The 22,739-nt window shown below is 35.8% G+C and overlaps 1 protein-coding gene across 1 annotated transcript in view; it reads left to right on the top strand.

Moving 5' to 3' along the window:
- Nucleotides 1–22,739, top strand: part of LAMA2 (laminin subunit alpha 2) — a 252,727-nt gene that overhangs the window by 49,652 nt on the left and 180,336 nt on the right. Inside the window, exons 10-12 of the mRNA XM_054279037.1 lie at nt 5,662–5,822; nt 9,298–9,438; nt 10,785–10,958. Coding sequence (XP_054135012.1) covers nt 5,662–5,822; nt 9,298–9,438; nt 10,785–10,958 — 476 coding nt within the window. The remainder of the gene's footprint in view (nt 1–5,661; nt 5,823–9,297; nt 9,439–10,784; nt 10,959–22,739) is intronic.

Raw genomic sequence — 22,739 nt, 5'->3', positions numbered from 1 at the left:
GGAGGTCATTCTGTCTGCTTAAACTATTTATTCTCATATGTGACAAGCACAATTGTTGTTTAGATAACTGCCATCATGTAAGAAATTGCCTCCCCACAGTAGTCCATGCATTTGTTCTTGGGACCAGTTGTCTGTGTCCTGCCCAGTTTTGGAAGTCTAATGAGAAGCAGATGCTTTGCTCTGTCTGAACAGTGGCCAGAGGATAATTTTGATATCTATCTTATTATTTTTCTATTTTAAGACTACAACAACAAAAATAAGCCAGCTCTACATAGCATCAAAGCTATTCTGCCTACAATGGACTTGCTCTTTGCTCTTTGTTCTTACTGTTTATTCTCCTTTTTTTTTTACTTGTACTAAATAAGTTTCCAACACATTAGAAAAAGTGTTTACTTCTTGCTCATTATGTTTATAGTTCTTGAACCAGTCACATATTTGTAAATTTAATGTCTTATTCAACAAAAAGACACAATAATGTGTGTTGAGAGGAAAAGCCTTTCTAATATTTCTTTTAAGAAAAGATTTCTGTGGTAATAGAAGAGGTTGTTTTAAAATCAAGAGCGAGTCTGGACATAATTTTTAGCATAAAAATATCCTGAAAGAAGATCTCTTCTTCCCTTTTTTCCCTCTGACATTTGTATTCAGTACACTGATAAAATTCTTTTTACTGCATACTGCTCACCTTGGGCAGCAATTTGGTTTGAAGCACTGGTGAGTGTTCATAAAGGAAAAGCTGGAAAACATGGTCTGTCTGAAGGAATCTATCTATTCACCAGTGAACCAGAATGAACACTCTGGGTGGGTTGAAATACGTCTTAAAGAGTCAATGGCTGGTTGTATGAGGATAAATTGTTTGCTTGGTGTAGGATGGGAATATGCTGCTTAAATGTGTACTAAGTAAATGCTTTGAGCAAGTGAAAGACATTAAACTAAAATGGAAATAAGATAGTAAGGAACATCACTGGGGATATAGAGTCACTGTGAAGAGTTCTCAAGTAATATAAAGCTGGAGGCTGTACATTCTCTGTTCTTGAATACTATAGGTAAGCAGCAATTAAAATGGAAAATTGTAGCAAATACTATAATAACTGGTGCATTGATGAAATCCATCCAGAGGATTTAAATTACTGCATCCTGTAGTCATAATCAGGTTTTGCTAGATAAGGGAAGGGCATAGAGAAGCTGGTTTATAATATAGCATTCATTGTTTCAGGAAACAAAGAAGTATCATTGCATTTTATGTATAATTTCCATTTTGATCTCTTTGTCCTCATGTGTCTCAGTCAATAGTCTAAAATCAATTGCTTTTAAAGTGTGTTTTTGGTTTTGAATCTTCAAGAATGCTTTTTAAATATTCTTTCACAGCAGTCCTATATCTTCTGTTAGTGAGAAATACAAAAAAGATAAATTTAAGCTCAATCGTAAGATAAACTGATGAAGATTCCTCTAGGTTTTGTAACTGAAAGGCAATAATTCTAAAACTGAACTTTCCCATCTGCATTCAATTCATCCTAATAATAACTAAACTTAAGTATTGCTGATATTGCAGTGTTCCATACAGAAGCAAAGGTCCAACCATCTAGAAGTATTCTCTATTTCAGCAATTAAGGCTTTCTCCATGAATTGGTACTCTTGTTTCAGGCTGTAATGGCTAGATTTTAACAAATAGCCATTTCACAAATAGCCCTTAAGCACCTGCAAGAACTGACAGGTTTGGAACCTGGCAGAGTTTTATGAGTCAGTCTTCAGGGCATGCTATCTTTCTTTCTGTTGCCTCTTTAAGTACAATATAATCCCAATGACAGATTTTATTTTTGCTGAAAAAGTCCTCTAACGTTTTAGGATAAGTAAGATCCAGACATCTTGATCTTTATTTAGGCTTTGTACTACTTTGCTCAGCAAGCAGTCCCACTGACTTCCATGAAATTATTTTTTAAATTTATAGGCTGTTGAACAGGAGTTGAAAATTACAGAGACCATTCCTAGGATTGCAGGTTTTTTGAGGGTCTGGTTCCTGCTTTTGCATGCATTTATTTTTGTGCAGCTTTGAAAGACTGCTAGGCTAGGAAAAAACTAACTGGTAAAACTCATATTTCAAGATGACTCATCCTCTAGGGTGCATTTTCAAAGCCTTTGCATGCTGAAAGACAGGACAGAAACTGATAATATGCAGGGAGAAAACGGAATAACAGCTTCATCAAATAAAGCCCCATTCAAACAAGACCTATGAAGGCATAGACCAAAAATAAAAGATGTCCTTCTTTTGAAATATCAGTTAATTACAATAAAAACTAGAGACAGACCTGAAACATCTGCCCTAAATTGAAATGTAGTTAGACTGTTGACATATTGTACATTAGATGTGCACTACAGCAGCGTCATCCCAAGCAACCAGTGGGGCACTGAGAGGAATTCACACACTGTGTAACACAGGGAGAGCTGAGATCTCACTAGAGCCGTAAATGGAAGAAGGATGGAGCCAAATCAAGCACACAGACCAACTGTATCAACAAGTGTGAGAGCTGGAAGGATGTGTGACAGGTAGCAGCCTCCTGCCTTCCTCTCTCTCACGGGGACTGTGAGGTCTCTTGATAAGTGGTGTGCTGAGGTTACCCATGTGTGCTGTATAAGAATGGGGCAAGCTGGGCTGGTGACAGTAACATTTTCAATAACTGCATAGAAAGGAAGAGCAGGAGAAGGGATAGTTCTTGTTGGGGATCTAAAAAAAATGGATGGAGTGGGTAATGGAGGAGAGACTATAGATATAAATGAGTATTTGGGAGCTCCATACTGAGACATATAGTATAGACAACTTGCTGAGACTTGATTTGTGAGATATGAGTTCCTGAAGCTTTCAAATGAGGTGGGCTCACTTCTAAAGAATAGGCTTACCTGTGTCTCTTACTGCTGAACCCTGGAGTATAGCCAGCTATTTTCATCTGGAAGGAACAAAAGTTTCTCTGTTCCAGATCATCCAGTTAGGACGCATTGACCCAGATTACAAGAGCTTGTGTCCTGCTGTGCTGTGGGGCCTTGATGGTAGCTGTTTGAGAGGAGAATAACTCAGAAATCTGAGAATCAGTTGAGCCAAAGGCATCAAAACCCACGGAGCACATCACTTTGAGATAGTTAGTAACAGAAATTTCATGCACTGAAATTCTGTGTATAATTAGGACAGATCAAGAAGGTGACAGTCAGTATGATGTGCTACAGGAGATCAAAGAGGCTTCAAGGTTAGAGTAGACAGATTGAATTTCACCTCTGTATAGATTAACAGATAATATAATTTAAAACTCCTGTAGGTGGCTGCTTCTTCAGATAGCTAGTTAAAGAAGCCATAAAAAGGAAAAGCACCTCTGGATTTATGCATGAGGGAGTGTTTTAAAACTCTCCTCCTGAAGGACAGTCAAATTCAACATTCTTGTTGGAATGAGAAAGCCTCCCTGAAAAACAACTTAATCAAAACAAGGAAATCTATAAAAGGAAAATAAAAATGAACAATCCAAGACTGCTAATGGCAAGCTTAGAGTTTATAGACTGTGTATTAGACATTCAGAGAAGATGCATTTCTCTCGTTCAGAATTATTCAAGCAATGCAATTAAGCTAACAAAAAAAAAAAAAGATACATCTTTTTAAACAACAGAAAGAAACCCACTGAAAATCAGAAGTTATTCTTAACTGAGGATAATAGAAAAGAATATAAATTGTGATAGATTCCAGAAAGTCATGCTCTTAATAATAAATACATATATTTTAAGGAATAATTTTCTAAATAGTTTGATGTAGCTAAGAGCTTCTTTTTCTGATGGTTCTGAATCAGAGTGCTAGAGATTCATCTGCTAGAAATGCATTAGGAGTTAAATGTGGTTTAGGTGTAATCAAGATATAAATGGACATCTCAAGAAAGAAAGGGGCACAGCAGAAAAACTATATTAATTCTTTTTAACAGTGAGTAGAATAGCTCAGGGAATTTCCCACTTGGGAGGCTTCATTCATGGGGACAAGTCAGAAGAGCTGCCTCAAACAGAAGTGTCAGGTTCAAGTGAACTGATAAATGCAGAATCAAAATTTGTTAGGCATATAGCATATTTATCCATGGCTTCAGGATGAATTGAGTAGTTGAAAATTGAATTGCTTGAGGCATTAAATATAGCTTACAATATTTTTCAAAATAGATATTAATATTGAATAGACACTGTTTATCCAAAAGAAAGACAGGGTGTTCCAGGAAACTAGAATCAGAAGGTCTGGTTTCTGTTACATGGAAATCACTAGATCTACAATAAAGGATTTATACCATTTCTGAAATGTGGCAAAAATGGGCAAAAATCAAGACTAGGAGTTTTATGTAAAGGACATCGTGCCTTATGAATCTGTTTGAAGGATTAAATGAATATGTGAACAAAGGCACATTTGATTAATACTGTATTTTGATTTTCAAAAGGTTTTGACAAGATCTTTTACCAAAATCCACAAAGGAAAGTGTAATGGGATAAGGAGAAAAGGTTCTTTCATGGCTTAGTACTTGGTTAAAAGAATAAATGGACCATTTTCACTGTGATGATCAATATGAACTGTTGAAAATATTCATATTTAACCTGGAGAAGGGATGAGTAGGAAGGTGACAAAGTTAGCAAGTACAAAATCTTTCAGCATAGAAAAATGAAAGAACTGCAAAATGTTCAGAAGGATCTCAAGATAGCGTCTGGGTAGTAAAATAAATGATGAATTTTTTGTAGCAATTACAGGAAAAGTAGAACACTGAGAAAAGTAGTTCTACTTGTACAGTGATTGCAGTGATTTTTGAATTAAACACTATCAGTTGTGAAACAGCTCTTGGAATTATGTTGGACTGTGCCTCAGGTCTGACATCTCTGTTCTGTCTCGGCAGTAGTGAAAAACATCAACGGGTCCTTAGGAAATATTACGTTTTTTTAAAAAAACAACAGAAAAAAATCATCAGAAAAACCAATCAAACAAATTTACTGTATGCACACCCTCTTTAAATAATGTATTAGAACTGGAAAGAGTGCAAAGAAGGACAACAGAGGTTTTCAGCCATACCAAGCAGTTTCTGTGTAGACATATTGAGTAGGCCTAGGAGTTTATGGCATATGAATTAAAAATGTCAGGGAGGGTATGATAGATGTATATTGAAATCACAGATGGCATGGATAAAGTGAATGGTTACTTTCTCTTTTCTATGATATAGTAATTAGATGGCAATAAGTAAAGATTTATCACACATCAGTGTTTTCTTTCACACTATACAAGGCTAAATGTGAAATTCCCTGCTGGGGAGCCTTACAGACTCTGAACGTAAAAGCATATTGAAAGGTCTTCAGATGAATTAATGGAAGAGAAAGTTTTCAGGGACTGTTAGATGCAAAGAAGTAGGGATATGTTTCAATTTTCAAGATTTCTAATATGCACATTTCTGGAAACTCAGAATTCAAATCACTGAATACTTGCCCTATTCTTACATTGTTCATTCTGGCCTCTCTCAGATGACTCTGAGTTATAGATGGTGGTATGAACAACAGTAAACACCTCCTTATGTTAAACCTACTAAAAGTGTTGCTTTGAGCACTCTAGTACACATATCTGACAATAATAATGACAGATGAAATACATCTCATGTTTTCTCCCTCTTCCCATAGATTTATTGCCTGGTTTCTGTCACTGCAAGACTGGCTATGCAGGAGAAAGCTGCAATCGATGTGCCTTGGGTTATACAGGATATCCTGAGTGCCTGCCCTGCAACTGCTCCCTTGAGGGCAGTGAAAATGATGACCCCTGCATAGGTCCCTGCATCTGCAAGGTATGGATGTCCAGTTCTTTTGAGCCACAGAAAGATACTAATGGTACTGAAGGATTGCATTAATGCCCTTTTATTATGCCAGAGTATTGCACTGTTCTACCTAGCTGTGTTAGTATCTATGTTAGCCACTTCTCACAGAACACTTGGTCCTGTTTCTGCAAAATCCTACACGCTCTTGTGTCATCTCAGAACTCACTTCAATCAACATATTTACCTAGGAGCCTTGTATGGTGCCAGTCATACAAGTCCTTAGAAATCTGTAATGAAGGGACACTGACAAATGATTGCATCTTGTGAATCATTTGTCTCAAACCCCATCCTCATCTACTCAAAAACTATATGTTTGCAGCATTGTAGATTCTAAAGCTAACCTGTAAATATCATTTAAAAAGAGAAAATGAAGCAAACTGATGATCTATTAAAAGAAGAAAGTTGTCTTTTAGGAGTAGTCGTTAGGGATATATGACATTCTTTCCTGCCTTGGGATGGTTGTTCAGAAATCTCTAACATGTTTAAAAAAATAAAATCTGTCCTTTCTGTAGGATGAATGTCTTAGTTTCTGGGAAGAAAATTTAAGAGGGTTTCTCTCTGTGTGCCATTGGGTATCTCCCTCAGACTATATCTTGATGTTATATTAAAATGAAAAACATTTTTAAGCAGATACATCCACTTATAAAATACCTAGCTATCAGAAAGGCTTTATAAATGGTTGTGCTTTCTAAGTCATAGTCTAGTAAGTGACCATGAATATGCCCAAAGGACTGCTCACTGTACTGTGGATCAATTTTTCTTTACTGTATTTGTGGGAATTACCTTCCAAAATTTAGTTAACAGAATTAGTCACAAATGAGAATTTAAAAATACTTACGTGACATTCTTAAATACAGGAATGTACAAAAAATGCTTTTATCTCATGCTGCACACACACACAAAGCTCTGGTTTCACAGCTGAATAGCACTGAAATCTACTCAGAGAATTAACTTTATCCTCACTTTATGTAACAGCCACATGCTCTCTGTCAGAAATAAAATCATCCACATCATATTTCTAATTACTTAGCCATCAAGTCTAGAAGATCATAAGAGGGTGATTTTGCTATGTTCTGGCTTGGAATGGAGCATTGATGAAGATGTATTATGCTAAATACCAGATAAATACTGCTTAATGATTCTTATGATGTTATTAATATAAAGCCAAACTGACCTGTTAGTGCACGCAGACCAAAATGAACAAATAAAGAATAGAAATAAGTGTTCCTATCCCAGAGAGTTCTCATTATATGCACTTTTCTCTCAGTGTTTATCTTTTGTCTTCTTTGTGCTCCTCCTTTTTAAGTGCTTGTGGGAGAAAAATGATACCTTTTGTACATAGCTGAGATACAGATACGTACACATTTAATTTCACTAGCAATCTTCAAATTCAAATCAAAGCAGAATATGGTCAAAGGGACACTGAAATCATCAGATTAGTTATGCTCCATGTGAAGAATAAAGTGGGATGTCTGGTTAATAGCAGGTCTTAGGAAATGCTTCCTTTCTTTTAATCACATCTTTCAATTACCTATGATGAGCTTTAAAATTGCTAAAGATAGTTTTCTTGTAAAGGAAATCTCTGAAAAACAGTCCTAACTGGATAGGCTTTGGAACTTTTTGAAGGTATGTGTTCAAAGTTTCATCTTTGGATAGCTTAATATTGCACTGAAAAGTATTGAGAAATACATGGGGTTGCAGAAACATTACTTTGTTTGCTGAGGGATAGGTCAGATCTCCTTTCCAACTCTGAATTTTATTACATCTACTATTCTCTGAATTTGCTGCCTACTCAATGGAGTTCTACAGGTTTTACTCACAGATTATGTTTGTGGCTGCAAAGTGGTCAACTTTGCATTTAAACACGTTTGGTTTGCAGCTCTCTTTTTATTTTCCTCTTCCTGCTCTGCACACACTAAGCACATCAACACGGTATGAAACTTTTGGGACCAGTGTTTATAACTGTAGTTTCTTAAATAAAGGGTGAGAGCATCTGTATCCAGATGTTGCCCCATTATTATTCACAAGAAGCATGAGTAACCAGTTGATTTTGACATACCCATGGCAGTAATAGGCATTGATTAATCCCAAGATTTCTGGAGAAAATATGAAAAAGCCAGCCTTGAGATTAATGAGATGTTGAAGTTAAATGTAATTGACTTATAACCTTGAGTTTTATTAAAGATGTTTGTGATTTGTTTAATAGTCTGTATGATATTATTGAAGAGGAGTATGGAGCACAGCAGCAGAGACAGAGCAAAGATACTTTGTTACACATATTTTTACTGTATAATTTGGGGTGAAAACATTATTAAATTTTCACTGTATATCCCTTTTTGCAGGTCATTGCCACTTCCTGCACACTGTCTGTATTTTCTCTTAATTCATGTGTCCTCTCCTTTCTCCCCGTACATCCACCTGCTTTGCACCATTTTTGCCAGGTTTGCTACATCTTAACCAGGAGACTATCAAATGGCTTTCAGTGAATTTACCTGGGAGCTGTGCATTTTGGGCTATCCTAGACTGCACAGTGTAGGCAGGGTTTTTAGAATGTGTTCATTCTCTGCTGGTGTAGAGCCAGCATTTCAGTCCCTGTGCATTCCACAGAGCGCTGTCTCCAGGGTTAAGGAGACTGTGCATAATACCACTGAAAGAGGAAGAATTTTCTGAGCTCTGTTGGGGAAAGACTGAATTATTAAGCCAGCACCATATCAGAAGCCTCCTGCCACACACTCTGGGTAGAAAACTTAGTTTTAACTTTGCCTATAGGACAAAGTGATTTGTGGTATAAGATAGTAGGATTTAATGCAAACATAAGCTTTCTATGAAAAATATAATTACAAAATGCTAAATTTAGAATAGCTCATCTATGTTCAGTGCTTGTCTTCCTGCAGGAGAGGAGTTTCCAAACCTGGCTGCATGGCTGGCAAACACATGTAGTTATGGAAGGAAGAACTGCAGCCTGTTTACCACTTCTATTTATCCTAAATTCATCTATTAATGACAGAGCTCTGAAAAACTGATACTCAGAGTGATTAGTATGACTGACTACTGCCACGTACCTATAGTTTCCATCAGCTGGGTGTGCATGGATTTTGTCAGCCCTACCTACATACTATAGTTGTTGAGGTTGTAACATTGTGCCATACTTCCTTCCCCTCTGAGGCTCTCAAATGTAAACGATATAAATTAGATTACCTGAAGTTAAGTATGTCCATTCATAGAGATGGGAAATGACAACTCTTTTAATGTCCAAATTTCATGTCTTATTATTTGCATGCAGCCGCATAGCACCTTTTACTGTCTAAAGGATTTGCTACTAACATTCACGAATAAGAAAGTCTTTTCTATAAATGTCTTTAGAGTCCTCCTGAAGAATAAAAGGTCAGTGATCGCTGATTCTCATCCATGACAACTGAAGTAATACTCTAATGTACCTTTGCAGGAGCATGTTGAAGGAGAAAACTGTGACCGTTGTAAACCAGGTTTCTTCAATCTTCAGCAATATAATCCTGAAGGCTGTGAGGAATGTTTCTGCTCTGGGAAAACAAATGTCTGCAGACACTCTCCCTTTACCTACAGAAATGTAAGAAAAATCATATCATACCAGTACATGTCTTTGCTTTGTGTTTTTTGTCTTGTCACTAACCATTGTTACTAGGTTTTTTCTTATTAGAAAATCATGCATGTCTCTTATTTTTCATTTATCCGGAAGAAAATGCTTGTAAGCTTTGTCACTCTTTGTGAGAAAGTTCTGAAATAGAGCAATTAGAACAGTGAAAAGCACAAAAGAAGCTATAACAATATAAATTGAAGCCGTATGCATAAACACAGTCCTGGAATGTGCATACATAACCACTCCTGAATTAAATGCTCCGTATCCGTAGGGCAACCTCTTTTCCAGGTAATTATTAAATTCTAGACCTGAAGTAATTAAGAATTTGGAAACAGTAAATGTACAACATACAGCTTAAGTAAGAAAAAGGAATGCCTTGCAGGGGGTATTTTGAATGCATTTCTTTTGTATGCTGCATTCCTAGGAAAGGATGTGAGAGGGAGATGAACCTGCTGTTCTTATTTATACTGTAGAAAAATGTCTTTAGCCTGCAAATATACTCTAAACTGTAAATTAGTTCTCAAAGCTCAGACACTGATGCCACTGAAATGGGTGTTTGCTACATATTCATGCCTGTAGATTTAGTTTGGGAAATGTGTTCTAGGTCTACTAGATCTTGATTTTGGCCATATTGTTATGCTGGAAGTATTCAAGTAACATCATATATGTCTAATGTTCTCATTTACATACTAGCAACTGGGAGATTTTCCATTCCATGCCTGAGCTAATTTATTTTTCTGCTTGTATCTGGGCTCCAGAAGCCATCTTTGTACAGTGTGCTCTTCTCTGATGATTCATTTCTAATTTTGGGATTTCAGAAATTCAAGTTCTGGTGCTTTCCAGCACCAAAAAGATATAAAAAGTATATTTGGCTTTGTAAATTGTAAGGTTTTTAGAATGGAAAAATATTATAAATTATGCTGCCTACAGCAATCAGAAAATGTATATCCATTTGTCAGTTCATTTTCTGTACAATCTGTGACCGATATTATTTACTGAAAACTTGCAAAATATTTGTAAATATTCTTGTACATAGTTTTGTATTATGGAATTTCCTTCTTGCTTTGGACCATGAAGCAGAGAATGCAAATACATGCAGTTCTTTCAAACTGAGAAGTTATAATTCCTAGTCATATACCATAAGAAATGTTTGCTGTTTTTACTTTGTGTTTTCCTTGGTTCCTACACTGCTCTTAAACCTAATCAGTTTTTTAAAAAATGGAAGAATGCGAGGCTATGGCTATTGAAATGATCAATGTCCTGATTCTTACTGTAATGTGGGTTTTATTTATCTATTTTTTTTCCTATCATTTTAGATAGAAGACATGAATGGTTGGTATCTGACTGACTTACCAGGTCTCATCAGAGTTATCCCCACGCAAAAGAGATTTGATGGGCATCAGCAGCTCAGCATCAGCAATGTGGCTGCGCAAAAAGTACTGCCACAGATTTACTACTGGAGCGCACCCAGTTCTTATTTGGGCAACAAAGTAAGTGCAGGTGGTACTTGCCTAAACACTAATTTGATTTATTGAGAAAAAAGGTAAGGCTTTGAAGGGGGGTGGAACTGAGGGAGGATAAAATTGGTTAGCTGTTTGACTGGCAGAATTGCAAGCAGAAAGGAATCACCTGTGTGGAGTATCCTTTTGAGGCAAAAAGGTAGACAAAATTAGCTAAGTATCTTTAACCTTGAGTCCTCTTTGGTCTCCTGTTGTCAGGTGTTAAAGAAGTGCAGCTAGTTCACAGCATTGGTTTTTTGAATGAACTGGCTGGTGTGTGCTTCAGCTTGGCCTCTTCCCACCCCGTACTCTGCTTTGAAAACCAGTTCCCTCATCTGCTTTTCAGAGATGCAGGTTGTGTATCAGATGTTGTGGGGGTGTTTGGTGCTTTTCAGGAAACTTGTGTGTGGGGAGCTCTCTGCCCTGGAACTCAGAAAATGCTGCTGTGAGCTTTGTGACAATTCTGATGTGTGTATTTAAATCTGCGTGTATCTAAGTGTGCATGTGCACACATATTCACACCCCACAGGTTAATACCAAATCCAAAATATTTTCATGAAAATCTCTTTTTTTTTCCCCAGAGAGTAGAGTTGAAGATTGAATGAGTCTTAAATGTGAAGAAAGCTTAAAAGCTTTCCATTTCCTATAACCCTGATTATGTTAAAACTTATCAGAAATGCTAACAGTGATGTATTTGAGCACATTTACCTCTGTAGTCTCTTCAGGCTAGTCAACCTCTTATTTATTTCTTTCTTCCTGTTGGCTGAAAATCAACATGACAGAAGGTAAGTGAGCACATTGAAACTAAATAACATCATTCTGAAGAATTGGGCATCCTTTTCATGGCCTATAAATTGTTAAAGAGAGTCAGGCTCACTTAGCTGGGCAGGAGGGAGTTTCTTCTATAATATTGCATGTCTGGTGAACTTACCCTGAAACGTGAACTGATACTTTTCCTTACAGAATTCTCTTGCTTCTAGCCAGTGAACGAAGTAATGGTAGGAATATGCACACATTATTTGAATGTGGAAGATATTTTTTCAGTGTAATTTGGAGGTCCTTTGTGGTTACTGTCAGATATCACTGTATGAATGAAGCAATTTGCCTTAATAACTGAACCATATAAATTTTTGATACTACAATAACAGTGAAAGCACTCAAATTACCACAGTACATCTTAACTGTCATGTTGCATCACGTAAACTATAGTTGTAATGACATGCCTAGGCCAGATGATTTATTCTATGGGAAGGGAAATGGAAATAGAATATTGAGAGTCCTTATTTGTAAACTCAATAAAACATTTCTCTAAATAGCTGAAACTGAATAAAACCAAATAGCTGAATCTAGATAAAAACATCCTTTCTTGAGAATAACTGCTAGCTGTAGAATAATTGGTATGTCAAAGCATACAAAATCTTTAAAAAATTTTGTCTTAAGAAACACAGAAAAAATTTAGGAAATCTTTTATCAAGATGTACACTTCTCTTGTAATTTATAAATCTTATGTCACAGAAAGCTGCCTCTCCTCTATATTGCTAAAATTATTGCTCTTAAATAATATTTCCCAAAATAAAATTGAATAAAGAGAGGTAGTAACGATCCTGCATTTCCTAGTTTTCAAATATAGCTCAAAAAACTTATATCAAATAATTCTTTTATTATGAAGTTGGCATGTCCTGTGTGTGCCTCCACAGTGTTGATTGACATATATGTGCTATCTGATTGTTTTACATCCATCTCCAGCTGCCTCTTTGGAAGGAAAAAATCATTATAAATAGGATGCTCCTGTGCAGCCTTCAGCTTTTTCTTTTTCATCTGAATCTGGGTGACACTAGGCTATGTGATACTGGTCTTTGACTGTGTCTCGAAGGAGATGTTCTAAATAACAAGAGGCTGTAGATGGTACAGGATTCTTGTTTATGTCAGAGTGGGAGAAAAACATAAGCAAATTAATTTAACATTACCATGCCCTTTTAGACTTCTAAATATATATGCAGCTACCAGAACTTAAACTTCTTTGTATAAATTCAAGTAACTTTTTAAAAACCCATATAATATGCATTTGAACTGAGAAATTGAACAATGTTTTTGATGCAGAATACGTTTGGGAGTAATTTGGAGGAATTTAATTTCCAGAAATAAAATACCTAGTGGATAATTTGAGAGAACAGATTTAAAATGGTTAGTATTAAGGTTTTAGTAGGTATCATAAAACAGTTTATATTCTTGCCTGCCTACCTTCCCATAGCCTACTGAGCTAAGGATTGCAGCAATCATGAGGACTTGTGCTGTGTTAGACCTTCCAAAATCTGAAAAGTTGCATTATTTTACAAACTCTAATTACATTTTAGGTATTTGAAAACCTCCTTTTCTTTTAGTTAGCAGTTTCTTAAATTGTTTTGACAATGGATCTATAAGTTTCTTTTAAATATGCGTCCATGCTAATATATTTTATTAATTTGTCTGAAAGTGTTATGAGTTATAGTAGGATAACGTTTGATTGGAGCACTGAAAAGAAAGTATAAATTAAATTAAATTAAAAATTAGGTACCCAACTCAGCAGGATAATGTGAAACACTTGTTTCTTTAAAATCAGTGCGGAAGGGTTAGGTGTGTGCAGTGTTTTGGAAGTCTAACATTATGTATACACTCTGCCTCTTTGATGCCTCATCAAAAAGCAATTTGATAATTTGTATGATGAGTAGAAGCTCCTTATAATTAGACAAAACTAAACATGATATTCAACATATCTAAACATATGACTCCTGTTCCCACCCCTCCATGACACAAACATGAGAGGTGGCTGAGACCACCTTGAAATTCCATGAGGAAACTTCCATCTTTGGGTACATGATTTTTTAATTATTTTTTTTCTGTATCTTCAAGTTTTATCTTCCTTTCTCTGCCAAGGGTGAGCTTTAATGTGAGGGTTGAGATTTACCTTGCCCTTTTCAGATGATTAGGATTGCCTTTGGTCAGCAGTTGCAGGTTAGTTCAGTCCTTAGGTGGAGTTTGTCTTAGAATTCAAATCTCTGGACATTGTTAGGTCTCAATGCACAGCATGTAACACATCCCCTCCCACTCTTCCATCTGGGTTTTGAGCAGACGCTAATGTTGCCATTACTCAAACTGCAAACAACATGATGGAAATCCTGAACCACTTTTTCTCCAAACAGCTATATGCATACTGACAGACTTGGATTGAGGCATTTCTTGAATTCACCCCTGTTTTTCAGGAATCATTTATATTAGTTGTACAGCATGATCCCATTTACTGTAAGTAAGGTGTATATAAGCTGATCCTTCATGGAGTCAGAGCATGTTGAAGATTAAAGCAAAAATATAAATGTTTATCTTTGTTCGTCAACACGTTTGTCAACTCCATAGACCTAAAGCAGCCATATGATAGATATTGTTCTTTCTCTGATTTCTAGTTAAAACCAAGACAGCAGCTGAAAGTTTTGTGTAGAGTCTGTGCATAGAGAACAGGAAGGGGACTTTTTGACCCTGTCTCTTCATTTATTTTCTTCTTATTTTATAATTATCTATTTGCTAATAACCTATTTGCTGACTTCACTAAGTCATTGTTTTGTTGAGTGAAGACACTGTAATGAAGACACTGTAATGAGCCTGTAGTCAACTCATGCAAATTTTAAAAATCTGTCAGCCTTTTTAAAATACTTCACTGGTGGAAAACTAGATTGGGATGGAATGAGCAGTTTGTTTTGTGACATATTATCTATTACAGACTGCCTAGAATACCTCATAGGATTAAAAATTGAATTATAAAATAATAATAAACTAGATCCTTATAGCTTTTATGTTTATTTCCTTCCATTTGTTTTCATTTCTTAGGCAATTCTGATACAAAAGGCGGAATAATGCAAGCAAATTGCAGTCTATGGCTCCCAGGGGGGAAGGGATGGAGTTGAGACCCAAAACATAAAGAAGCGTAAATAATACAATAATCAGCTGGAACTGAAATGCTGGGATCAATTGTCCTGAATTATGAATGCAACTAAGCCCAGAAAGCTTCATCTAGTATTGTCATGGTTTCAGATCTCAGCATTTTCTTGTTCATAGGACATGATGTAGTTAAAAAGACCCACAGCTCCCTTACTTTTAGTGCCTGCCTCAGAAAGGAAAGCAATCTAACATAATACTTTCTGGTATAAATGGATGAAATACAAGTTAAAATTTAGTTGGAAGCTACTATTTTTACCATCAGTTGTTTTTTTTCAAATTATTTAGCCTAGTGAAAGTAATCTAGCCTAGAGAATTCCAGCACTCAGGCTGATTTTTTTAAGCTTGTGTCTGTATTGCTTTTATTGTCAGGGAAGCAAATAGTGCAGCATAGGTGGGCTGGTGGGATCTCCCTTTGTGCACCTTTCTATGAAAACCCCTTATTTCAGGTTGTATGGACAGTTTAGGCCCCCAGTAGAAGATTTTGTTCCCTGATGAATATGGGTTGTCCAAATTTAAGCAGGTCACCCTTTAGTCGCCTACTGGTAGTGCGTGAAGTATCTGCTTGCTATGTAAGGCCAGTATTTCATGATGAATTTGCCTTTTTTATACCCTCTGCACATGAAAGTGTCGGCACCAGATTTGAGTGTGTAGCAAAGCACATCGCCAAGCTTGCAACAGTAAATTTGGAACAGAGTAGGGAATAATGTGATCCTCAAGTGTAAGGCATAACACACCAAAACCAGTTCTGTAGGGACATTTAATGATTCTTAATATATTGTAAGTATGAGTAGGATGAAGTGGCTGGGTTATATGCGTGTTACCCATATCTGTAAAAGAAACAGTAATAGGCATCAGCAGTACATAGTATGCAAGAAATGTCCTTCAACACTCCTGAATATTCAGAGTTGCTGCAAATTTCAGATCTTTTAAGTAGTCAATAGCCAACTCGTGGCAGAAAATTAAAGCAATTCAGTTAAAACTAAATTAAAAATAAATTTTGTAAATTCAGCTACTTCAGTATCTTTTATCTTTCATAATGGAATGCATTCTTCTAAGAAAAAGATGGTTTAGTTTACTGATGTTTTTCTTTTTATAACAAGTAACATTAAACTGATCTAAATAATTCTGTTTTATTTTAAATCACAATCTAAACTGATCTGACCAAAACCAAGTCACCATGGTAATCAGACTCACTCAACAGTATGAAGTTGTCTTCAATTCATAAAAATATGCCATTTATTTTATTAGCACTTATTTCAATATAGCTTCTAAAAATTGAGATAATAGGCAGAGTCAGATATGGAAAAGATGAAACAAACAGAGCAGACATCCAAGGGAAGAACAAAACATTTTAAGGATTGCAACCAACACCTGATGCTTTCTTTAAGTTTACTTAATTTGTATTTCATTATTTGATTTAGAGTCTTTACTTTTATTGAAATATTCTTTCAATTTGGCAGCATGAAATGGCCAGGGCTAGGTCTCTGCATTCTTTCACAGCTGTGGCTTGCCAGATTTGGCTTGATCCCCAGTAAAAAGTGCAACAGTATTAGTACTGTCCTACGTGGGGCTCAGCTACCCATGACTGTAAAGAACCACCAAGAGATAAGTAAATTTTGCACACTTTGTTCCTCGTTAATGCTTTTAATGATGCTTGGGTAGCCTGTTGGGACGATTCAAGTGCAGCCATTATTGTGATTACAAGGAAACTAAGGATGCCCAGTAGACTGTTACAGCCTCTTTGAGCCTTGGAAATGGGTTGAAACAGGGCTCAGACTCTGCCTAGCTGAGAACACTGACTGCAATATTTCATGTATCCCATGTTACATTTAATTTCTTGGTGCTAAAATCATCTTACACTACCCTAGATAAAAGAGGAAATTTACTGTTGGTGAAATTATTTCATAAATCTCAAGTGTCCTTTGTGTTACCTGCTTGCCCAAGACTGCCTTGAAGGCAAGGGTTTCAATCAATAGAGGCAGTTGAAAAATGGAGAAACAAGCAGAAAATAAAGCAGTTTCACAAAAGAAGGGAAGTGAATGCTAGAGAGAGAACACTGAGGGGTGATAGGAAATAATTAAAAGGAAGTAAATTGGGGGAATATGCTTTCCAGCTTGCAAAGTTTTACTTTCTGATTTCTTTGATCCCAAATACTATAATAATGAAGGATCTGAAGAAGCAGAAGAAAAACAAAAAAGGCTTTGACTTTGGAAGAATTTATATATCTGGAGGTTTGTACTGAGGGTTTATCACCATGCAAAGATACATGGTCATGATGATTCCCAAGCTAGGGATAGCTAAATTAAATAGTGGTTACTTAACCACTGCAAAGGAAAACTGAAATTTATGAAAGGGAGGATACATTGGGATTTTGCTCTTCTTATATTTCAGTCCTCTTATATACATTCCTCTGCATGCTAAATACTTCATCAGTAAATAAGTGTTTGCTTTGAAAACTATATTTAGAGTTCCTTGCTCATCACAGGGTACCTGTAAGTAAAGTGTTTAATCAAGTTTTACTCACTTAGATTAATCAGAGAGAATTTATAGTCCAAACATCTAGTTCATATTGGGTTACACAGGACGTGATGAAGGAATTTATGCCCATCACCAGAAGGGTATACTTGAGAACTACTGAAAAGTCATTCTCAAAATATTGAGAGCCATAAAGAGTTAGTTTTATGTTTAGTTTCCAGATTTCCCTTTATGAATAAATAAACTGCAATTTCTGTTTGATTTACCTGTCCCCCATAATTTACTTCAAGTTTAAATGATTTACAAAATCTTGAAATAGAATGTAATTGAAATTGTTGAGTTTATATAACGCATTAGTAACATTGCATGATGCCACTGAGCTTTAGTTTTGTAATTTGGAGGTATTCCATTTTGCTTTCCATATCAAAAAGGCAATATGCAGCAGGGCAGAAATACTGAGTATTTCTGATGGTGCATAAGGGAAACAGCCTTTAGCACAGACCATTTGTTGTATTTTCAATCTCTGCTATATTGTATTTGAAGTTTGATGTGCTTGGTAGCATCTGACAATCTCAAGATTGTCCTTACATACAGTTTCTCTACAAGATAGATAAATTCTGTTGTTTCCATTTTACATATAGTATAGAATAGAATAGCCTTGCTATTGTACGTCTGCCCTTAGAAACTAAGTTTTGGTGCCTGAACTGGACTGGCACACTACCTTGTGTCATTATGAAGTTTTAAACCAAACAGGTGTAGCACTGGTGCCCAAATCCAAGTGCTAATCGCCCGTATGCTCATGCAATTAGGAAATCTGTGTGTGTGGATTTATGAGACTCGTATTTTATTGTATGTGTGTTATGAGAATTTTTAATCAATTCACAGATTTGGGAGACCTAATCCAACTAACTTGGTAAACAGCATATTACGTCTATTGTCATTAACAAAAAGGTTGTGTGTTTGTAAAACAAAATATTGGCAGGAGTCACTGATTTTTCAAACACGAAGCAGCATTACTAACAAGGGTACAGAAGATGCAAAGGTGGTATAAATGGTTGAAAATCATACAAATTCAAGTAAGACATCATTAGTGAAAGAAAACCCAAACTGATATTCAAAGTGTAGACAAAGTAATGCTTTTTAAATATATTTTGTGTTAATTTATGGGGAGCAGTACTCATTATGGCTGTGATAAGCAGCTAAGGAATTGAATAATGAAATGGTAACCTAAACTGACAAGTAAGTAGCACAGTAGTGATCAGAAGCTGGAATTATTTACTTAGTTTTAACTTGTGTTTTCATAGAGTCATCATTCTAAGCACATTAATACTGAGTATCATGCCTTGATCTAATACCTGAACAGAGTATGAAGAATCCTTTAAATCCTGTAGATCCTGTGTCTCATGTACACTATTCCATGTCTCATCTGCCCTCACTACTCTGAAAGGACTCATGCTGATTTGTGCAATCTCTAGAAAGCAAAATGAGATCCATTACTTAACATTCCTAGTAAGTTTGCGTACTGTAAGATGATCTTTAATAGAAGAGAATAATGGAAGAAGCGATTTTATTTTCCAGAGAGAAACCCTAGCTTTATGCAATATATTTCTTTAGAAAGTGAGAATTTTAAATACTCCATAAGTTTTTATAAATGTGGATTACCATAACTGTAGAATGAATTTGTATTTGTCTTCTTGCACCCAAGATGCAAAAGGGCTAAGACCTCAATATTTGGCATATGGAAGGGATAATCATGTGCTAGAACCCTAAGCTGAACTGCAATGAATTATTAAACAAGTGGTTTGTTGGATGATGGAATATTACCTGCAAAGCAGCGCTCCTCTCCTAGAGGCACATCCAGAGCTAACTGAATGGAGCCAATTAGGCTGACTGTCTCTTCAATGTGTTGTGACCTATCAATGGTAATAGCTTATTGTGATGATAAATGAACCCATCTCTCAAACTGAAGCCTGAGTACACACTTCAGCAGTTTCCCTGAATCATAGGGCCATTACCTATCAACTTCAGATTGACAGGAGTGGCAGCAGAAAGAGCAGATGGCATGCATGAGTAGAGACAGATGATTGTTTTACCCAAATGAATGGATTTGGACTTATTTTTAGTGAGGTTGTTTTGTGTTTTTGTGGGGTTTTTTCATGAGCCTGCCTTAACATTACATATTTTGCTAGAATGTTTCTGACAATACATGCAGTACCATCCCTGTCTCCTGAGATGGCTGGATGAATTTGTGATTGGTATCTACATACCTTTTCAGTTTCACAGGCACTCTCTGTGATACAGGTTAATCCTTTTATTTTTTTTGATTGTAGCTAGTGATGTATGTTTGGCCCTCTTAGCTCTATCCCTTTATTTTCCATAGCTAACTTCCTCAGAAAAATGGGCAAGATAGAAGAATTGTAACATTGTCAATATTTTTCATTATTTTCTTACAAGTTTTTGAAGCTGTAAGTATTAAATATCATTAAACGCCTGACACTTCTGGATCAATTCCTTGGCTAGTTTAATTCATTTTAGAGACAGGAAAATTTTTCACAGTGAAGGCAGTCATTTTAACAACTTTCTGTGTCAGTTTTCTTCTAGGCTTTTTTTGTTAAGTTGAGGATTTCAAGTGTGCTTTATTAATTAAAAATAACAGTGCCAGAGGTACATCCATTCAGTTTAACATCTTAAAAGATTATTTTAGTTATGATTCATTTTTTGAAATTAAATTGTAGAAGAGAAATGGCTCTATATATTCCTGAACCATGTCTCAGTTTTCTGTAGGATATGTCCTGGTGATCTCCCTCACTGCAGCACATACTTGGCCATGCAGTTACTCAGGCAAAACTTCACACAATTCTAAGTTTGCTTTGCTGTGAACTAGGTAGCTTGTTTGCAGAAATATTAATGGATATAAATACAGGGAATAGTAATCCGTAGTTTTCCATCAATATTGTATCTTCTGTGCTCCAGAAAAACCACAACACAGTATTTCATTTACTTTGAAGTTATTTGAGGCTTAGATGATCAAAGTCTGTCATATTAGAGAAGAACTTTTTCTTCTTACATATTTTAAATTAAATGCAACAATGCAGAGCTGTACACATATCTAGTAATTGTAAATGTCTGCCAAGTTAAAAAAAACAGATGGAAAAGTTAAAAAAGTGAAATGAAAAAGGAAATAATAGATCAGTATTCTGTTCTTATTAGGTATGGAAATATTTCCTAGCTAAATAAACCTAAGCAGTCTAAAGTAATAAAACCGGTGGACTGAAGCTGCATTTTTTAACTTAGAAAGTAGATTTGTAACTACAGATGCCTTAAAAGATAATCAAATAAATAGATACATTGTTTGGTCAGCTGTGTCTTATTACTTGAATGTGTGAGCTAATTATGTTTAGTCTGCTGTGATGAAAAGTTCTTTTTCAGAAAGAACTTTCTACAGTTTTTTTGCCGAGTTTCAGCTTCAGTGCTATGAGCTCCAGTGAATTTTTCCTCTCTTTCATAGGTGATGTACTAGCTCAGTTAGGTAGATGCACAAAATCCAGTTTTGTCACTGTTCTGTGTCTTTTGTTTTATATCAAATAGGTGGTAAGTATACCTATACATTTGAATGAAAATCACTTTATGCATACATCTCATGTGTTGAACAGAAATAGGAATGTGTAGCAAAGGATGAAAGAGAATAAAAACTGCCAGATGAGATTAAAAATTACAGAGAATTAAATAGAGGAATGATCAGGGCAACTTTTTTCAAAAAGTTGTCAAGCTTTTATGTTAGAGCTAGCTGGCAATGGTTTGCTTCTTTGGCTTTTTTCAGTAAACGTTCTCAAATTTTCTGTTTGAAACATCACAGAGAGATACTTTGTTTCTGAATTTGGAAAGTGCAATCCTCTTTGGCTTTGTTGGAGTTGGCTGAGTAACTGCAGTGTTCCTTTGAGGAAATGTCACTGCAATTTTCTTCCTTTGTTTCTGAAAAGACACTTGCAGTAGTGGAAAAATCCTAACATTTGGTAACAAATTGGAGTTGTTTATCCTGGAGAAAAAGCTCAAGGGGACCTAACAACCTTAAAGAAGGATATAAACAGGCGGCCATGGGTCTTTTCTCTCAGGTAACATGCGACAGGATAAGAGGAAAGAGCATCAAGTTGTGCCAGAAGAGGTGTAGTTTAGAGATTTGGAAATGTTTCTTCACTGAAAGAGTGGTCTAGTATTGGAACAAACTGCCCAGGGAAGCAATGGAATCACCATCCTTGGAAATGTTCAAAAATGTGTAGATGGGGTGATTAGAACCATGGTTTAGTGGTGGATCTGGCAGCATTAGAATGATGAATGATATTCGTCACAGAGTGCTTTTCGAACCTTAATGGTTTCAGGATAACTCAGAATCTCATATTCCTACCATAAGTGTGATCAAATAGATGATTCTATCAGTAAATCACCAGACTCATTACCTGGCCTTCCCAGAGCTGCATGAAACAAAACATGATTTTGCTTGCAATACTCAAGGAAAAGAAATGATAACCAAAAAGATTTGGGGTAGGCAAAAGAGCTCTCCAAATATCACAGTCTCTCTTGACTGCTCCTGCACTGTCTCAATTTTGGATCAAATAGAAGGGCGTTCACCATTCAGGGGTTGCCTCATCAATCTGTGAAACCTGTTTGAAAATGTATGACACAACGCAGCTCTTAATTCAATTTACTTTATTAAAAATCTAATGTTTTTTTCTGAAAGTTACAAGCAAAATTGAAATGGCATAAGAAAAAAGCTTCTCAGCTTTCAATGCAAGTTTTCGTGGTGGAAAAGAAAATGATGAGGTTCTTTATTTAAAATAATGAAAGCAGCAGCTTTTCACCTAATTTATATGTGTTTATAAATATTATTACTGATTATAGTGTGCTTTCACTCTGCCACTTATATACTTGGCTGTCTATGACAGCATTATTCTAGGCAAACTTGAATAACTTAGATTGAGATACTTTTCCTTTAAATTATTATTTAGATTCTTTGTCTACTTTGCTTCCCAGTACTGTGTAGGTTTTTTTTATTTTCTTGTTTTTGAGAAGATAATTCTGGGCAATTATCTGTAGATGTATTGTACAGAGAAGTAACTACTCTGATCACATTTTATGGTCCAAAATGCACCTTTGACTTCCTCTTGAGATTTTTACATGATAGTTCTTTCAGGCTGTCTTTTGGTATTTCGTGTGGCTAAATGCTGCATTTAGAAAATGGTTGTTCTATAGACCTATGAAATGTTTCATGACAAGTAGCTAAAGTAAAACCTTATAGTAGATCCATAAAGAAGTATTCCTTTGTTTTCTTCA

This window comes from Melozone crissalis, unplaced genomic scaffold (genome assembly GCF_028551555.1).
Source record: "Melozone crissalis strain CALT ecotype California unplaced genomic scaffold, PUWL_Pcris_2 ptg000027l_1, whole genome shotgun sequence".
NCBI lineage: Eukaryota > Metazoa > Chordata > Aves > Passeriformes > Passerellidae > Melozone > Melozone crissalis.
This window is presented reverse-complemented; position numbering and strand designations above follow the sequence as displayed.